General features: G+C 52.1%; 1 protein-coding gene across 1 annotated transcript in view; it reads right to left on the minus strand.

The window, feature by feature from the left end:
• Positions 1-473: 473 nt before the first annotated feature.
• Positions 474-18,439, minus strand: part of UBR4 (ubiquitin protein ligase E3 component n-recognin 4) — a 93,646-nt gene continuing 75,680 nt past the window's right edge. The window contains exons 93-107 of the mRNA XM_036396068.2: positions 18,120-18,247; positions 17,603-17,710; positions 16,892-17,011; positions 16,028-16,218; positions 15,560-15,733; positions 14,972-15,071; positions 13,942-14,160; positions 13,586-13,699; positions 12,024-12,166; positions 11,640-11,765; positions 10,432-10,626; positions 8,274-8,498; positions 2,514-2,604; positions 1,541-1,703; positions 474-901 (exon numbers count right to left, since the gene is read on the minus strand). Of these exons, the coding sequence (XP_036251961.1) occupies positions 837-901; positions 1,541-1,703; positions 2,514-2,604; positions 8,274-8,498; positions 10,432-10,626; positions 11,640-11,765; positions 12,024-12,166; positions 13,586-13,699; positions 13,942-14,160; positions 14,972-15,071; positions 15,560-15,733; positions 16,028-16,218; positions 16,892-17,011; positions 17,603-17,710; positions 18,120-18,247 (2,162 nt within the window). The 3' untranslated portion in view covers positions 474-836. The remainder of the gene's footprint in view (positions 902-1,540; positions 1,704-2,513; positions 2,605-8,273; positions 8,499-10,431; positions 10,627-11,639; positions 11,766-12,023; positions 12,167-13,585; positions 13,700-13,941; positions 14,161-14,971; positions 15,072-15,559; positions 15,734-16,027; positions 16,219-16,891; positions 17,012-17,602; positions 17,711-18,119; positions 18,248-18,439) is intronic.

Consider the following 18,439-nt stretch of genomic DNA (forward strand, 5'->3'; position numbering starts at 1 on the left):
AGCCCCCAGAGAGGGGACAGGGATGGGAGCAGCCCCCAGAGAGGGGACATCCATCAGAGGCACAGAGAGCTCGGGATCCAGCCTGGGAGGGAGCCAGGACAGGCCCTGGACACTCCATGGAGGGGACACAGAGCTGGGGACGGGAGGGGAAAGGAGGGGACGGGAGGTTTGGGAAGGGAAGGGAAGGGAAGGGAAGGGAAGGGAAGGGATGGGATGGGATGGGATGGGAAGGGAAGGGAAGGGAAGGGAAGGGAAGGGAAGGGATGGGATGGGATGGGATGGGATGTTGTCCTTGCAGACCCCCGAGGCCCCAGCCCCACACAGACCCTGCCAGGGCAGCAGGCAGTGCCCAGCTGCTCCCTGGGGCTCCCTGAGCAGGCCCAGGGCTGGAGAGAGCAGCAGCTCTGGAGGGAAATGTGAGGACACCTCGGCACTGAGGCTCCTGCCTGGTTCAAGCACTAGTCAGGCCCAGCTTACCCATTTGTTCTGTTTATTTAACTTCAAAGAGGTGCACACTAAAGCATTAGGATTTACTGGTTTGGATTCCTCTCTGTACAAGTTCTTTCAAACAGCTTGAATGCACAAGGCTTTACAGATAGAAGCGCTGAAACACAAATTTCTAAATTTCAAATCACTCCATGAAGAAAAATTGTAGAAAATAAAAAACAAAACAAAACAAAAACAAAAAAAAAAAAAAAAAGGAAAACAAAACAAAAAATATTCCAACAAAAAACTGCAGCACTCCTTGGGAAAGGGACAGACTGCACGAGGAGGGACACAGAGGGGTGGAAGGCAAGCAGTGGAGGCTCTGCCCAAAGCTTCTCCGTGCTGGCAGCTCAGGGGATGGAGTTCAGGAGGTCCTTGAGGAAGCTGTCGGGATCATTGATTTCTGACAAGAGTCCTTTGAACAGAAGAAGGCCAGAGAGAAGAATCAGCCCCTGTTAGTCCTGCCCAGGGGGATTTGTGCTGGGCCATGTGTGAGCCACTGACAGCTGCAGGGTTATTTTAGGGCTGGACACGAGCAGGGCAAACCCTGCTGGGTGCACGTGCAGGAGGGACTGAAATGTGAATTTAATCAAACACTAAATCCACATGGAGCTGCTCCTGGGCTCCCCAGCTCTGCTCCCTGTGCTGGGCAGTGAGAGACTGGCCTGGGGCAGATTTTGAGAGAGGAAAGAGCAGTTCCAGCTTCCCTGCAGGTTTTCAGCATCTCCTGACTCCTGGAGGTACCAAAATCCTCAGGGAGCAGCTCAGCTGCACCCACCTGCTGCAGGTCCCATCTGCTCACCAGCCCTCAACCACAGCCCCCACAAATCACCCTCCAGCTGTGCTACAGATGTTTCACAGGGCAGGGGGGAGGTTTTCCTGCCTGGGGCTGCTCAGGTGTGTGTCCCAGCAGTCTGGGGCCAGCCCAGGCTGGGCAGTGCTGAGCCCTCCTCTCCCTGTCCCCTCCCCAGGAGCTGCAGCAGTGTCAGGAATGCTGCTGGCTCCAGTCACCAGCTGCACAAGGCAGCCTATAAAAGGGCAAGCAAACACTCACCAGCCACATCCAAAAACTCAGAAAACGTTTCCACTGGCATGAATTCCTCCTGGAAGGTTTTCAGGGCCTTGTCTGCAGCCTCGTGGATTGGCATGTCGTTGTGTCGGATGAACTCAGCCAGAGAGAAGGACCAGCCTCCCTCTGTGTTACTGGTAGGCACCTTCTGACAGGGGACAAACACACCAAATCAGGCCAAAAAGAATGATTTAATAATGATGTAATTAAAAAAAATTACTGCAAACCCTGGTGCCTTCTCCCATTGCTCCTGGATTTCCATCCCTGCCTCCTGCAAACAACCAAGAGAGGAAGGAATTCCCTGACTGCAGCTTCATGATCCTTTTTTGCAGGATGAAACAAGGTCCCAGGCATTCTCTCACCCTGAGCACTGAACCCTCTCTGGAAGCTGCAGGTTTCTTTCTGCCCCTGGCTCCTTCCTCACCCAACAATTTCCCTGGCACAGCCTGGAATGTCCTTCCTTCCATCAACAATGAGCAGGAAAAGTCAGCAAATACACAACACAGGAGTGCTGCCAGCTGGAGAAGTCTCTCAATTCTTCAGCTACTGCAAGGGCTGCAATGAGCACAGGCAGCTTCTTGTGGCCTTTCTGCTTTTACAAGGGGCAGAAGAAAAAAAGAAGGAAAAATCCTTCCCTGTGAGGGTGGGCAGGCCCTGGCACAGGTGCCCAGAGCAGCTGGGGCTGCCCCTGCATCCCTGGCAGTGCCCAAGGCCAGGCTGGATGGGGCTGGGACAGTGGAAGGTGTCCCTGCCATGGCAGGGGTGGAATGGGATGAGCTTTAAGGCCCCTCCACACCCAAACCATCCTGGGATCCTGTGAAGTTTCATTTCCAAGGACCTTGGAGAGAGGGGTTTCAAATTTTGATTTCTATTTCAAACTCACAGCATGGCTCAGGTAGGAAAGCTGAAGTGGGGCTGAGCTGGAGGTGCTGCAGAGGACCTGCAGTGCTCTCCTTACCTTGAACATGTTGTAGATGAGATCCACGAGGGCCCAGAAGAGCAGCCCCGAGCGGTACGTGGCGTATTCCTTCACCGCCTTGTCTGCCAGTCTGGGGAGGGAAAGCAGGCTCACTTAATCCCTCTGCCATGGTGGGGAACCCAGGGCATCCCTCTGGCTGCCCTGGAGGACTCCAGACCCTGGCAGGGGCTCAGAGGCCTTGGCATGGAGTCAAAGACACCTTTGATTTTAACCCATGGAAACAATTCCCAACTTTGTTTGAAGATGTACAAGCCACAAGAGTTTGAATAGAATGACAGTGAATTTGTCACAGGGTGGAAAAGTAGAATTTTGGGGTTTTTAGAATGGGGTTCAGGAGGTAAGATGGAGGAATCTGGGTATGTCCTGTCCTTCTTCTTCTTGTCCTCCATCTTCTGCTGGGATGGTGGCACTGTTTGGTTGGTTTAGAATAGAGACAGACTGTCTAACATTGGTGATAGGTATTGGAAAATTATTGTAAATAAAGTACACCTAATTCTTAGTATAAAAAGCCAACACCACCCCAAGGTGGTCAGTGTGCCACAAACTGACCTGCTGGTCAGATCTCAGCAGGTCAGAGAAAGAATGGAACAGATGAGAGAAAATAAAGAACCTTGAAAAGCAGAGCCGAGGAATCTCGACTTCTTCTTCGAGCATGGGGCTGGGAAAAAAGACTTTCCAATACCTTGGGAGCCATTTCAGCAACACCAAACCCAACACCATGGGGCTTTGGAACCCCCTGATGGCAGCAGGAGCAGCCAGGGCCCAGCAGTGACAGCAGGGAGGGCTCTGAGTGGCCTGGCTGGGTGCTCCTGCCCAGGAAGCTTTGGGCACCTGGGGCTCTCTGGGCACCCCCTCTGCTCCAGGGCAGCTCTGCAAGCCAAACCTCCTTCCATGGAGGGAAACGAGCACTGAGGGAACTGGAGGGCTGAGACTACCCAGGAAATCAACAGCAGAGTGGGAAAAACAATGCACAGGCCTTGTTTGTGTGTTCACTGCTGGAGAACAGCAGATTCCTGAAGGAAAGACCAAATCCAGGGGGTACCGATGACAGAACAGCTTTGTGCTTCCAACTCATAAAGGCATTTCTGCAAGACTCTGAGGGAAATCTCTTGTCCTTGAAGAAATGGAGGAATTTCCATTTAATACATCCTTGGTTCTTCTCCTGCCAGGAAAGGACTTCTGGAAATGCAGCACCTGGGTTTGGAGCAGTAGGAATGCCCTAAAAGGTGCAGAGCTGTGCTGGGACAGCAGCTCCCAAAGTCTGCAGGATTAATCACAAACAGGTTCTGGCAAGGAGGAACCTCCTGCCAGCAGCTCTCATGGCTTTGGAATTTTTGTGCCTGTGCTCCTCAGGTGCCCCATCACGTGCTGCTTCCTGCTCAACACTCCAGAGCTTTGGAAAAATCAAAACCATTTTTTCTGCACCCAGGACCAGCTCAGCTGCTGCTGCTGCTGTGAGTCAGCAACACAAACAGGGGCTCCCACTGCAACTGCCCCAGACTGGGCTTTTCTGGGGGAAAAATGAACATTTTGCTGCTCTTATTAAAAGGCTCCACTTGTGTGTCTGTGCCCTTAAAACAGACATCTTAGTAGGTGGCAGCCTGCTCAGGCAGCTCAGCTTAATTATTTAAAGGAAAACCAATTAGTAAAGGTGACTAAATTTCCACGGGATGAAGAGAACTCCGAGCGAGGCTAATTCTGGCCTCCCAAATCCTGCAAGCCAGACTTTTCCTTTCATGTGAATGGGTTTGATCTAATTGCAGTCTGCTCCTTTAATTGAAAACGAAAAGGCCCTTGTGGGTTAGGGCTGGGAGTTACCTTCTGGAGCAGCTGCTCCATGGACAGGGACTGCCAGCACAAAGCCACACACTGGGCAGGCCTGGCTTGCAAAGGGAAGGGAAAACAACCAAAATGGTCTTTTCCTCCTAAATTCCAGAGGAAAGCTACACTAAAAAACATCTACAAGATTTTTTAGCCAGAATTTGTGGTTCAGTAACGATGAGCACTAAATTCACTTCTTTGGGATCTGTAAATTATATTTACAAAATCCCAGAACTGGGATCCATTCTGGGAATTTCATCTTTGGTTTAAATAGGAAGTGTTACCAAAACAAGGGAGGTGCTGATCATTCCCCCTGGTACCTGTGCTTCCACCCCTCCTGGCAGAGCCAGAAGCCCTTTTTGGCTCAATTCTCCCCAAATCTGTGACCCTGGCTGGCCCAGCTGAGGAGCTGCATGGGCACCTCCCCGTGGGGTGGGATTTGCTGCCTTGGGATGAGGGCATGGAGAGCCCTCCTGCCCCTCCAGGATTTACAGGTTTCAGATCAGCAGATCCTCAGCTTTTTAAGATGCACTGGGGTCCCTGCAGTGGTTCCTGTCCCTTTTTAAGATGCACTGGGCTCCCTGCAGTGACTCCTGTCCCTTTTTAAGATGCACTGGGGTTCCTGCAGTGACTCCTGTCCCTTTTTAAGATGCACTGGGGTTCCTGCAGTGGTTCCTGTCCCTTTTTAAGATGCACTGGGGTCCCTGCAGTGGTTCCTGTCCCTTTTTAAGATGCACTGGGGTCCCTGCAGTGGTTCCTGTCCCTTTTTAAGATGCACTGGGGTCCCTGCAGTGGTTCCTGTCCCTTTTTAAGATGCACTGGGGTTCCTGCAGTGGTTCCTGTCCCTTTTTAAGATGCACAGGTAGCAGTGAGTCCTTGGGTGTCCCCAGCCTTCATCCCAGAGCTCTGGGAATGGAGCTGCTCCCAGACAACACCCTGAACATGGAATGCTAATTTGAATGCTTTGCATGCAGACATTACCCTGGTGTCAGAGCCAGTGGCTTCCTCTCTGCCTCAGCCTAAAAATTCAAGATATTGGCATTTATCTGCAGAGCCTTTCACCATCCATCACCCTCTTCCTGATTTTCCACAAGAATAAATAAGCACAGAGCTTGGAAATCAGAATTGCCACATTGCTGTTCCTGAGAGGCTTTATCAGAGGGAGGCTTTGTGCTCCCTTAGTCTGCAGAGATTAAAGAAAGCCCTTGAATAAACCTTGACATAATTCCTGAGCACTGTTTCTGAGTGTGCTCCCCTGAAATTCCAGACATTGGATGCTTTAGCTGGAAGTTCCTGGCTCTGCCTGTTCCAGTGTGCTTTTATTACAGCACCTGGGGAAGGAACAGAACATCCAGGGAGGTTTAAAAAGCAGCAAACCCACCCCAGGCTTAGCCCTGCCCCCCCTGAGGCTCCAGGACATCCCCTGGGTCTGTCAGAACCCCAGGAAATGGGAAACAGGAGCCAGGGGAGGCTGAAAGCAGCACAGGGAGCAATGGAGGAGCCCTTTCAGGGCTCTCTGCCTTTTCCAAGAGCACTGGTTCATGCTGGGTTTGTGCAACTACAATGTAATGACTTTATCAAACACCTAATTACTGTCATCAGCATAAAAATGCCCTTTAAGGCGACTTAGAATAATAATGAATTGATTCCTAATTATGACAGCTATTTCAAATCATCCTTTCAGAAACTGGAATTCCCTTTCCCTCTCTGGAAATATTGTGCCTTTGTCAGGCAGGCACAGCCACTTATTCTTGTGCTTCAAGTGCCTGACAGCTGCTATTGATTTTTTTTCTTTTTAAAAAGCAATGGCATTTGAGTTCTATTTCTATTTTTCTATTTGAGGGAGGCTGGAGCACTGATCAAAAGGGCCCAGAAGGAGCTTCTTTAGGGAGGCAAACAGGGATGAGGCACAGCTCAGCCAGCTCATGGCTGAGTGCTGAGGTGGGGGAGGAAGAAGGAAAAGCTTCATTTCCATGGATCAGCTGATTGATGCACTCCAGGGAACAGCCAGAATGAAATTCCCTGCTCAGACCAGCCCTGGGGGGCATCTGCAGCCACTCAGGGCCAGGCTGGACAGGGCTGGGAGCAACCTGGGCTCTGGGGGTGTCCCTGGGCTCTGGGGGTGTCCCTGGGCTCTGGGGCTGTCCCTGGGCTGTGCTGGCTGTCCCTGGGCTCTGGGGCTGTCCCTGGGCTCTGGGGCTGTCCCTGGGCTCTGCTGGGTGTCCTTGGGCTCTGCTGGCTGTCCCTGGGCTCTGGGGGTGTCCCTGGGCTGTGCTGGCTGTCCCTGGGCTCTGCTGGCTGTCCCTGGGCTCTGGGGGTGTCCCTGGGCTCTGCTGGATGTCCCTGGGCTCTGCTGGGTGTCCCTGGGCTCTGCTGGGTGTCCCTGGGCTCTGCTGGCTGTCCCTGGGCTCTGGGCCTGTCCCTGGGCTCTGCTGGCTGTCCCTGGGCTCTGGGGGGTGTCCCTGCCATGGCAGGGGGTGGCACTGGGAGGGTTTCAGGGTCCCTCCCAAGCCAAGGCAGGCTGGGATTGTGCAGCTCCACAACCCTGAGTGCAAAGGTTACTCAGAGGGGCCAACACCTGGTGTAAACTACACACACTCCATTGGCTGTGAGTGGGGCTGTGAGCAGGTGTGACAGTGACACGAGTGGGGGTGACAGTGACACGAGCAAGTGTGATAGTGACACAAGTGGCTCTGTGACAGTGACAGGAATGGGTGTGACAGTGGCAGGAATGGGTGTGACAGTGACATGAGTGGGTGTGACAGTGACCCCAGTGGCTCTGTGACAGTGACACAAGCCCTGTGCCAGTGGCCCATGGGGCTCTGTGACAGTGACACAAGTGGGTGTGACAGTGACATAGCAGCTCTGTGACAGTGACAGGAGCAGCTCTGTGACAGTGACACAAGCCCCGTGCCAGTGACCCCAGTGGCTCTGTGCCAGTGACCCCAGTGGCTCTGTCTCAGTGACCCCAGTAGCTCTGTGACAGTGACAGTGACCCCAGGGGCCCTGTGCCAGTGACCCCAGTGGCTCTGTGCCAGTGACCCCAGTGGCTCTGTGCCAGTGACCCCAGTAGCCCTGTGCCAGTGACCCCAGTGGCCCTGTGACAGTGACAGTGACCCCAGTGGCTCTGTGACAATGCCCCCAGTGGCTCTGTACCAGTGACCCCAGTGGCTCTGTCTCAGTGACCCCAGTGGCTCTGTGCCAGTGACCCCAGTGGCCCTGTGCCAGTGACCCCAGTGGCTCTGTCTCAGTGACCCCAGTGGCTCTGTGCCAGTGACCCCAGTGGCTCTGTGACAATGCCCCCAGTGGCCCTGTGACAATGCCCCCAGTGGCCCTGTGACAATGCCCTCAGTGGCTCTGTGACAATGCCCCCAGTGGCCCTGTGACAATGCCCCCAGTGGCTCTGTGACAATGCCCCCAGTAGCTCTGTGACAATGCCCCCAGTGGCCCTGTGACAATGCCCCCAGTGGCTCTGTCTCAGTGACCCCAGTGGCTCTGTCTCAGTGACCCCAGTAGCTCTGTGACAATGCCCCCAGTGGCCCTGTGACAGTGACCCCAGTGGCTCTGTGCCAGTGACCCCAGTGGCTCTGTGCCAGTGACCCCAGTGGCTCTGTGACAGTGACCCCAATGGCTCTGTCTCAGTGACACGAGTGGCTCTGTGCCAGTGACCCCAGTGGCCCTGTGACAATGCCCCCAGTGGCTCTGTGACAGTGACCCCAGTGGCCCTGTGACAATGCCCCCAGTGGCTCTGTCTCAGTGACCCCAGTGGCTCTGTGACAATGCCCTCAGTGGCCCTGTGACAATGCCCCCAGTGGCTCTGTGACAATGCCCTCAGTGGCTCTGTGACAATGCCCCCAGTGGCTCTGTGCCAGTGACCCCAGTGGCTCTGTGCCCATACCCAGCCGGGGAGGCACTGACCTGCTGGCCCCTCCCGGGGACACCACGCGTGCGTGGGCGGTGACGAGCAGCCGGCGCAGGATGTCCCCGCGGATGGCGCGCCAGCGCTCGGGGGGACACACGTGCAGGGCCAGCACGGTGTAGTAGTGGGGCCCGTCCACCTCGAAGGCGCTCTCCACCCACTTCTCGCGGGGCTGCTCCAGGAAGCTCTGCAGGTTCTTCTCCTCCCGCGAGGTCGCCCGGGTCCTGCAACACAGGGGGAGCCTCAGAGGCTGCTCAGCTCCAGGGGCTCAGCCTCTGCCCCCCGGCAGCCCTGGGTGCTGCCCAGGCACCCTGCACAGGCAGCCAGCTGGGCACCCCCAAATTCACCCCCTGGCTGAGGATCTGCCCCCCTGGGTACCACCAGCTTTTCCCAAACTCTTCCCCTGGTTAAAGATTTTCTCCCACTGGGCAGCACCAGCTTCCCCCAAATTCACACCCTGTCTGAGGATTTGCTCCCAATGGACACCACCAGCTTCCCCCAAATTCACACCCTGTCTGAGGATTTGCTCCCAGTGGGCACCACCAGCTTCCCCCAAATTCACACCCTGTCTGAGGATTTGCTCCCAGTGGGCACCACCAGCTTTTCCCAAACTCATCCCTGGCTGAGATCTGCTCCCAGTGAAGCAAACACATTTTCCTTGGAGTTGTGGATGGCATTAGAGGTTTGCCAAACAGCTACTATTGCCCCAGTGGAAGGTAACACCACTGTAGAGGTATTTTTCCCCTTTTTTGAGAAAACATGAGTGGTGCCAACTCCCATGGGACACCACATAGCCACTGCAGCTCCTGCAGCCACACCTGGATCCATTTATAAAATTCCGCTACTGCAAAAGCAACCCCTGGGAACATACAAGCCAAATTCAAAGCCAAAAGACACTGCACATTACTGCCAGCTTATATAAATATTTTATCCTTTTCCTCCTTTCCCTCAGAGCTCCAGTGTCCCAGGAGTCCTGACAGCCCAGAACTGACAGTGGAAAGCACGTGTCACAGGAGACTTTGGGAAGTTGCATCACACTTTGCCACATCTGTGGCTCTACTGCAGCAGCAGAGGCTGCCAGCCAGGTCAGACCTGTGACTCTGAAGTGAGATAAACTCTCCCTTATCAGGCACCAAGCAGCATCCCAGCAGATGAGGCTGTCAGGGCTGTGTGACCTTTTCATCTGCTAAAAGATGCAGCTGGGAGCCAAGTAGTAGCTCTTTATTTTTTCCATTTAATATTAAAAATTCTGTCTGGGAAGTACAGAAGGCTTTTTTCCACGTCTGCCCAGCGGGTTTTGGGCTCTGTGGTGCCAACAGCAACCTAACAAGATGAAACAAATAGTTCCATTTATATGTCTCCCAAAGGATTGGGAAAACAATAGCACAGGGATCTGGAGATAGATATTAAAAACAAAAGAGAAATTGTATTACAGCCAAAACCTTGATTAGTTCCAGGCGGGAAAGTGAGAGGGATTTCACTGCACTGCATTTGGAGTGACCTTGGTGTGTATTTTAATATTTATACCCTCATCTAATTAGTATTACTTACTAATATCTAACTCCTCCAATAGAGGATATACATGGGCAGCCCATTTTTGCAGCATCAGAACCAGCTCATGTCTTCCAAAGCATCTGGGTGCCCATGGATGTGGCCACACAGCCTCAGTGCAGTGCCAATACACTGCTGTTTATTGGCAAAAAAATAATAATGGTAACCCCCCCAAAAAATTAAAAATATCAGGAAAATCTGGTGGACCTGAACCCTCCTCCAGGACGTCAAATCTGAAAACCAACCTGTGTTATTTGAACACTGAATAAAATTGTATCAGGGTTAAGTTTTCAACTAACAATTATTTCATCGCAGTGTCTCTTCTGCCTGCTCAGGAGAAAATTAAGCTGGCAGAGTTTCTTTAATGTAATAACCCTGTTGCTCACCCCAGAGGTAATAATTACATCTAGAATGGAAAGAGAAGCTAATTCCCAATTGCTTTTACTCAATAGGTTCCCTGTTATCCGGCATGTCCAGGCTTCACTCCCAACAATGCGAATCCTTAACAACCTACTTAGGGTGTGCAACCCTCCCAAAACTTTATGTGATTTCCCATCTGTGCTGGCCCGTGCAGAGCTGTGGGAGGGTGGGAGGGGTGGCACTGACGTGTTGAGCACGTAGAGCACGGTGTGGATGATGTAGGGGATGAGGTGGATGTTGCTCTCGCGGCCGCCGCCCCCGGTGTCGATGCTGAACGACTGCTCCATGGCGAAGCGCAGGAACAGCAGCTTGATGTCGTGCACGTTCAGCTGGTACGTGGGCTCCCTCTGCCCCGTGCACTCCTGCAGGTACGTGTTGTGGCTGCAAAACACCAGGGGGCTTTCAGAGAGCTCCTCCTGCCACAGCACAGCCCCTCCTGCAGGTTTGTGTTGTGGCTGAAAATCAGCAGGGAGCTTGCAGAGAGCTGCTCCTGCCACAGCACAGCCCAGGAGCACAGCAAGCGTGGCACAGAAACTCACAAAGGCAGCCCTGCTACCTTGGAGTAACCTCCCCAAAGGGAGGCTTTCAGCTCACTCTGGCAAATCCAATTCCATCTGCAGATATCTGTCCACACATCAATACTATTTTCCCATGCCCAGGACCTGGGATACAGCTCCTGGCTGAAATGGTTCCAGGATGTTGCCACTCTTGATTCCACAGAATCACAGAATGGTTTGGGTTGGGAGGAACATTAAAGATTATCCAGTCCCAACCCTTGCCATGGGCAGGGACACCTTCCACTGTCCCAGGTTCAAGTTCTGTCCAACCTGGCTTTGGACACTTCCAGGGATGGGACATCCATAATCTCTCTGGGCATCTTGTGCCAGTGCACATCCCTTCACAGGGAAGACTTTCTTCCCAATATCTGATCTAAACCTACCCCCTGTCAGGTTCCAAACTTCTAATGTGACATTACAAACCCAGCACAAGGTAAAGCAGAATCCTGACATCAGCAGCTCCATCTGCTCCAGACAGGTGCCCAAGCACCTCAGTACCATCCAAGAGAAGCCTGGAAATCTACACCAGGGAATCCACTGGTGTCAGAAGGTTTCTTTTGTACAGTAGGGGCTCACTGGGCCACAAATGAATCAACACTGCATCTTCAGCTGTGACTGGGGGCTAAGGAGGCTCTGAAATTATTTACATGAAGCCAAGGAGCAAACAGACACCTGCACTTTTTTAGGAGATTCACTCCTGATGGTAGAACCTGAAATGGCTCCGTTCTACCAAGATTCAGCTGCACCACCTCTGATCCCAAGATTTCAGGGGAGCGTGTGGCAAGGATCTGACTCACCCAGATGCAACCACCTGGGGAAGAACCTGCCTGTACTCACCGTGCCAAGCACGTGGCAAAAGCAGATTCTGGCACGTGGGGCCCCCACACTGGCAGGAGCCCATTGCACTTGGTGTTGGCATTTTGCAGGGCTGCGCTCTCCCACTCCTCACGGCCCCGAGCGAGTCTGCACAAAGAGACAGAGCAAGTCAGGAGGATGCAAGCTTTTGTCTAAGGAAACATCCCAAAAATGACAATTCCACAGCTTCTCTCAATGCTGCACCTGGCAGAGTCCAGGCCAGAGCAGTGTTAAAGCAGACCCTGATGGAGAAGCCCTGCAAAGTGATCAACAACCCAGCCCACCCAGAGTCCCACAGTGATCCCAAACCAGCTGGAAAGGCCTCCAGGCCAGGCTGTGGGGCTGTGTGGCTGTGGGCACACGTACCTGACAGCTGCCAGGTGGCAGTCATAGTGCACGATGTTGAAGTGGGACACGGTGCTGTAGCCCTGCTGCTTGCGGGGCTTGTTCTCAAACTCCTCGAGCGCCACGCGCTTGGTGAAGGTGTAAATCCCCAGCACCTTGGTGGGCTGCAAGGACACACAGCTGCCTTAGCAAGCACTCAGCTCTGCACAGGGCACATCTCCTGCTCTTTCCACACCACAGCTGCCTTAGCAAGCACTCAGCTCTGCACAGGACACATCTCTGCTCTTTCCACCCCACAGCTGCCTTAGCAAGCACTCAGCTCTGCACAGGGCACATCTCCTGCTCTTTCCACCCCACAGCTGCCTTAGCAAGCACTCAGCTCTGCACAGGGCACATCTCTGCTCTTTCCACACCACAGCTGCCTTAGCAAGCACTCAGCTCTGCACAGGGCACATCTCTGCTCTTTCCACACCACAGCTGCCTTAGCAAGCACTCAGCTCTGCACAGGGCACATCTTTGCCCTTTCCACACCACAGCTGCCTTAGCAAGCACTCAGCTCTGCACAGGGCACATCTCTGCCCTTTCCACCCCACAGCTGCCTTAGCAAGCACTCAGCTCTGCACAGGACACATCTCTGCTCTTTCCACACCACAGCTGCCTTAGCAAGCTCTGCAACTCATCTCCTGCTCTTTCCACACCACACTGAATTGAACCTCTCCCAGTCCCAACCTTGTGGTATTCACATACTCTTTGAACAGAGAGAGACATAATTCTCCCTCCCAAGATTTTTCCTGGGGAAGGCAGTGAGAAAGCTCAGGGAAAGAAGAAATCAATTCTTATCTTCACTTGCTGCATCTGTTGTTTGGCACATGTGGAATGTGTTATGCAGATTGTTTGCTGAAAAGGGATTTGTTAATTGGACACTGGTGATGGTTGTTTTGACTGATTGACCAATTAGGTCAAAGCTGTGTTGTGACTGTTGGAAAGGGTCACAGGTTTTTGTTTAGTATAGTTCAGTATAGTATTAGTATAGTATGTAGTATAATATAACATAGCTTAATAAAGCACTTGTTCAACCTTCTGAATCACAGAGTCAGGGCATGTTATTCCCCCTTTCAGGGTTCCTTGCATCAATATCGACCTCAAACTTAAACTGGTCCTGTGTTTTTCCAGCTTTCACTTTCCTTTCCCAGCCACCTCTGGAATTACTGATCTGAAGAACCAACCCTGAGACTTCCTGATCTTCCAGTGCCAGCACTTGTGCAACCAGCTACTGGCAAGTCCCCATAGGAGCTGAGGGCTCTGAAAATGTGTTTCCCTTCACCTGGAACTTCAATCTCCCGTCACCATTACCTGGAACTCTCAGCTCCCCCTACCTGGAACTCTTACCTCCCATTACCTGGAACTCTTACCTCCCATTACCTGGACCTCTTAGCTCCCATGACCTGGAACTTTTAGCTCCCATTACCTGGACCTCTTAGCTCCCATGACCTGGAACTTTTAGCTCCCATTACCTGGACCTCTTAGCTCCCATGACCTGGAACTTTTAGCTCCCACTATGCAGAACTCTTAGCCCCCAGTACCTGGAACTTGTATCCCTCCCGGCAGATGCAGCAGGTCAGTCCTGGCTCCTCTATCAGCTCCTCCATTTGTTTAAGCAGCGCAGTCTTGGTCACCACCTGGCCCTTCTCATTTGTCTGGAAGAGGGAAAAGCTCAAGCAGGTTAAAAACAATGACAAACCACGCCATGCCCACCACTGGCACTGGAATGCCCATCCCATCTCCCAGCAGCTCTGTTCCCTCCTGGCAGCACCAGGCAAACGGGAGGGCTGGAGCTCTGCAATATCCATCAATAAATCCCTTCACACACTTCCTGCTGAGGCAGCTTGAGCAGGGCAGGAAGGAAAACCCCTGAAGGAGCAGAGCACCCAGCCATTACCGTCATGCCCAGGGTGCCCAGGGCCTTCTGCCTCATGGCCATGGCCATCCTCTTCTTCTCGGCGCGCGTCTCCTTCCGCGCGGCGTCGATCTTCTTGTTCACCTCGGGGTGCTCCCTCAGAGCCTCCAGGAGGTTCTCTGCCAACGTCCCAATGCCTTCATCACTCGACACCTGCTCCAGTTTGTGCAGGTTGGAGATGGAGTCTGTTCCTATTAGCACCTGGGGGGGATGGGAACACAGCACTGCTCAGGAGGAGGGGACTCAGGACAGTGACTGTCCCTGCTAATCCCAGGGCACAGCTGGGCAGAGCACTGAGCTGCAACAACTGCTCCTTCTTTTTAATGCTCCTGGGCCCTAAAAACTGTGTGTAATTCTGGGGCAATTTGCCTCTCCACTGGTCATCACCAGCTCACATGGGGATGTCGGATAAAATGTTTATTTTGTGATAAGACATTGTATTGATGCCTTCAAACACCAACGATCACGTCCTGAGGAGCTTATCAATAATTACCTTCTCTTCACACTGTATGTCAATCTCACACCACACAGCAGGAGGAAATATTCAAATCAGAATCTCAGACTTTTCCAGATGATGCCTGAAGCTGCCCAGCAGAGGCTCAAGGCATCAAGACAAAGACACAGAGTCATGTTCCCAATATTGTCATGTGACACACAAAACTCAGAGGATGCTCTGCAAAGGCAGAACTTGCCCAGGGAATATCTGAACAGCTTCCACACCTATGCCTACTTTGAGATTTCCAACAGAATTAGCAATTCTTATAAGAATTTCACATTCTTATAAGAGGTAAGCCCAGGAGAACTGGATTTTCTCTCTGCTTTGTCCCCCAAACAGAATTCCCTTTAGACTAGAACCAAAATCTTCCAGCAGAAAAAACTTGTGAGCAAAACTGTTCCAACTGTGATGAGGATGGCAAAACAAAACCCAACAAAAATGAGTGTAGAACCAGGTCTTAGAGGAATTTCTGCTCAGCTGCAGCCCCAGAGCAGAGTGCCAGTGCCCTGGGCTCACCTGCGTTGCAGGGTGCTGCGTCGCCAGGCCTCGGAGCAGGCGCAGGATAAAAGGAAGTGCAGGTCGAGATAAGAACCTCTTCCATATGTCTGCATCCAAACTGCATGGAACACAAAAGGCAGCAGCTGAGGGAGTGTCCCAGACAGCAGCATGGCTCCAGGCTGCAGGGAACACTCCCTCCCTCCTTCCCCCGTGTCCCTGCTCAGCTCATTAATGAAGGGACGGTCACACTCCCACTCCCATGCTGTGCACAGCCACAGTGCCAGCTCTGAGCCTGGGGATTTGTGTTCATGAGTTGGCTACCAACAGCAAAAACTCTGTTGCTGTGCAACGGGAGGGAACGGGCAGGAAACACAAGGATTGAGATATCCAAGAAATCAGCTTGGATGGGTATCAAATGGGAAGATTTCAGGGTTTTTAGGTCATCCCTATATGTGCACTGCCTCACCAGACCTCTGCATCACAGCTCTGAATGCTCCTGAATGGGCACTTGTTCATGGATTTCTTGGGAGATTGTGGTGATGGGATGAGGAGGATGTCCAGGGCAGTCACACACATTAACCACACACATTAAAGAGTGACTCTTACTTCTTTGCACTTGGAATGTGCTTTTTCATGTAATCCAGGGCATTCTGTGTAATCCCCTTCTGCAGGATGAGATCTTTCAGCTGATGGCCATTGCTGTTGTTCTTTATTCCTGCTGCTATTTTACAGAAGCAATCCAGGAAAACTTTATCATCTCCACTGTGCTCCTCATCATACCTGAACAAAGAGAAGAGATGGTAACTCTGCCTGTAATTCTAACTGAATGCTGTACCTGCCCCAGCTCAGAGACTCAGAAAAGCTATTCAGGCCCCTGTCATCTCAAAGTACTCTCTGGAGACCTATTCCTCAAGCTAGAGCTCACACTTTTATATCAAAACTAGCTTGAAAGTGAAAGAAGAAATGAAGCTGAAGCCTGGCATTAGACTGGAGCAGCATCAATGAGGAAATGAAGGCAGAGATGTGTCAGTAGAAGCCACTTCAGGTGCTTTTAGCTGAGCTGTGCCAACGTACTTATCAAAGTTACAGTAGGGCTTGAAGCGATCCACCAGGATCTGCATCTTCTCCATCTCCCCGAAGGACAGGTAGGGGATGATGCGCAGCAGCCCCTGCAGCACGCTCAGGTTGGAGCGCACAAAGGTGCTGTTGATCTGGTCCAGCAGCATCACCAGCTGGTCCTTGTCCCCTGTGAGGAGGAGGTTGCCCTGTGAAGCAAAAGCAGCAGGATTTATATTCAATAAATTGACAAGAAAATTCTCACTCTGGGAGCTGCTGGGCTACTCCTCTTGTGAAGGGGTAGTCACTGATAAAAATAAAACTCAGTCTCGTCCCAGAGGTCTCGTGGAATGGCTGCACCAACCCTTCTAGCTGACACCTGGCTTATTCCACGTGCTGTTAAAGCATTTTCCAGCCAAAAGCCTAATAATTCCAACCCAAAGCACACCAGATTCCTGTTCACCCACAGCTTCAAAAGATGAGTGAGAAGCTCTTCTTGTTCTCAGTCTAGATGAGATACAGTTTTATTCTCAATTAGCTGGAAAATCAATCATGTTTTCAACACATACAAAAACACTCCAAAAAACAAGGCCAAGCTGTGTCTTTTCTTGTCTCTCACTGGCCCATGGCCCAAAACAGGCAGGAAAGGATCCAAGCAGTGCCTAACAACCCTCACCCAACCATGCAAGACTCATCCTGACACAGCCTCGCAGTGCTTTTGGTTCAGGGCCCTCCTTGAGCCCTTCCCCAAGGCCTGCTAAGACCTGCCAGAAGTGTAACGAGGGTCAGACTCCATCAGCACTCCCCTCCAGCTCCTGGAGCTCAGCATCCCTGTCAGCAGGGCTGTGCAAGCCCTGAACCCCAGGCAAAGGAGCCACTCACCTTGTCCTCGCTCAGGGGCTCCGCGTTGGATTCATCCAGAATGATCTCCATGATGCTGAGCACCTGCTCTGCCACTGCTGCTCCCCCACTGTCCTTGCTCTCCTGCTCAGCCACCAGAGCCTGCAAGACATGGGGGTGCTCAGAGGAACAGCAGCAGGAACTGGTTTGAGGTGAGAGCAGTCCCTGAACAGCAGCAGTCACTGGTTTGAGGTGAGAGCAGTCCCTGAACACCAGCAGTGACTGGTTTGAGGTGGGAGCAGTCCCTGAACACCAGCAGTCACTGGTTTGAGGTGGGAAGGGGCACTGGAACACCAGCAGTCACTGGTTTGAGGTGGGAGCAGTCCCTGAACACCAGCAGTCACTGGTTTGAGGTGGGAAGGGGCACTGGAACACCAGCAGTCACTGGTTTGAGGTGGGAGCAGTCCCTGAACACCAGCAGTCACTGGTTTGAGGTGGGAGCAGTCCCTGAACACCAGCAGTCACTGGTTTGAGGTGGGAAGGGGCACTGGAACACCAGCTGGTTTAACTGCCCCCACACTCCCACCCATAAAAGATAAGGAATGTCCAAAGGATAATTTGCAGTGCCAGCACAGCAACATTTCCCATCTCCATCTCCTGTAGTTGTCACAAGGCAGCAGGGCAGTCAGAAGTAGCTTAAACTCATTGGAATCCACGGAAAAAAAAACTTCTGGAAGTCAAGGTTGTTCTTACCAAGTTGAGAGTCCCCAGCATGACATTCAAAGTGTTCATCTCTGGCTTGACCAGCTGCTGCCGGTTTATTTTCACCTTCACACAGTAACTGAAGAGTTTTAACAGCACCTGCAAAATACAGCAAAGGGATTCTCTGTGGGACTTCACACCGAGGGGGGATTTTGCTGAAACTGAAGTAATAGTTTAATACAATAATAGACCTGATATCCAGACTGCTGGGATACAGTACACCCCAGATTTTTACATCTGTATGCATATATGTATATTTATATCTCTTAGCACAGCTTTGGTTTTCAGATATGGCCAAGGGAGAAAACAATTCCTCCAAGAAGACAGGATTTAGTCTTACCAACTTCTCAGGTTCTAGACATTTCAAGTTTTGTAAGGAATTGTTACCCAGAAAGAACAGGAGAGGGAAAGAGCTGCTCCAGCTCAAGGGAGATTGTCTAAACCTCAGGGATGTCTGTGGGATTTTCCTCCCCATAGCTCCTGACCCCGGTGCCAAAGGGAGACTCACGGTTAAGAGGTGCCGGCCCTGTTTGAAGTCCTTGATGCCAGTCAGTCTGTTGAGCATGCACTCCAGGCCTCCACATGGGGCCATCACCCCTGCCATCTTATACACTTCTTCCTCATCCTCCTCCTCATCTGCAGGACAGACACAGCGGTGAGGACAGGAGCAGCCACAGCGGGACACGCTCGTGCAGTGGGAGCAGAAATGGAGAGCAGAGCAGCACACATTTCCCAGCAATGCCAGTCACTTCAGTTGTATTGAATTCAAAAAGAATTAAGAGCAGAGATATGAAGAAGGGCTGGGCAGAATGGTCCCCGTGCCAAGCA

The sequence above is a fragment of the Molothrus ater genome, chromosome 23 (genome assembly GCF_012460135.2).
Source record: "Molothrus ater isolate BHLD 08-10-18 breed brown headed cowbird chromosome 23, BPBGC_Mater_1.1, whole genome shotgun sequence".
Lineage (NCBI taxonomy): Eukaryota > Metazoa > Chordata > Aves > Passeriformes > Icteridae > Molothrus > Molothrus ater.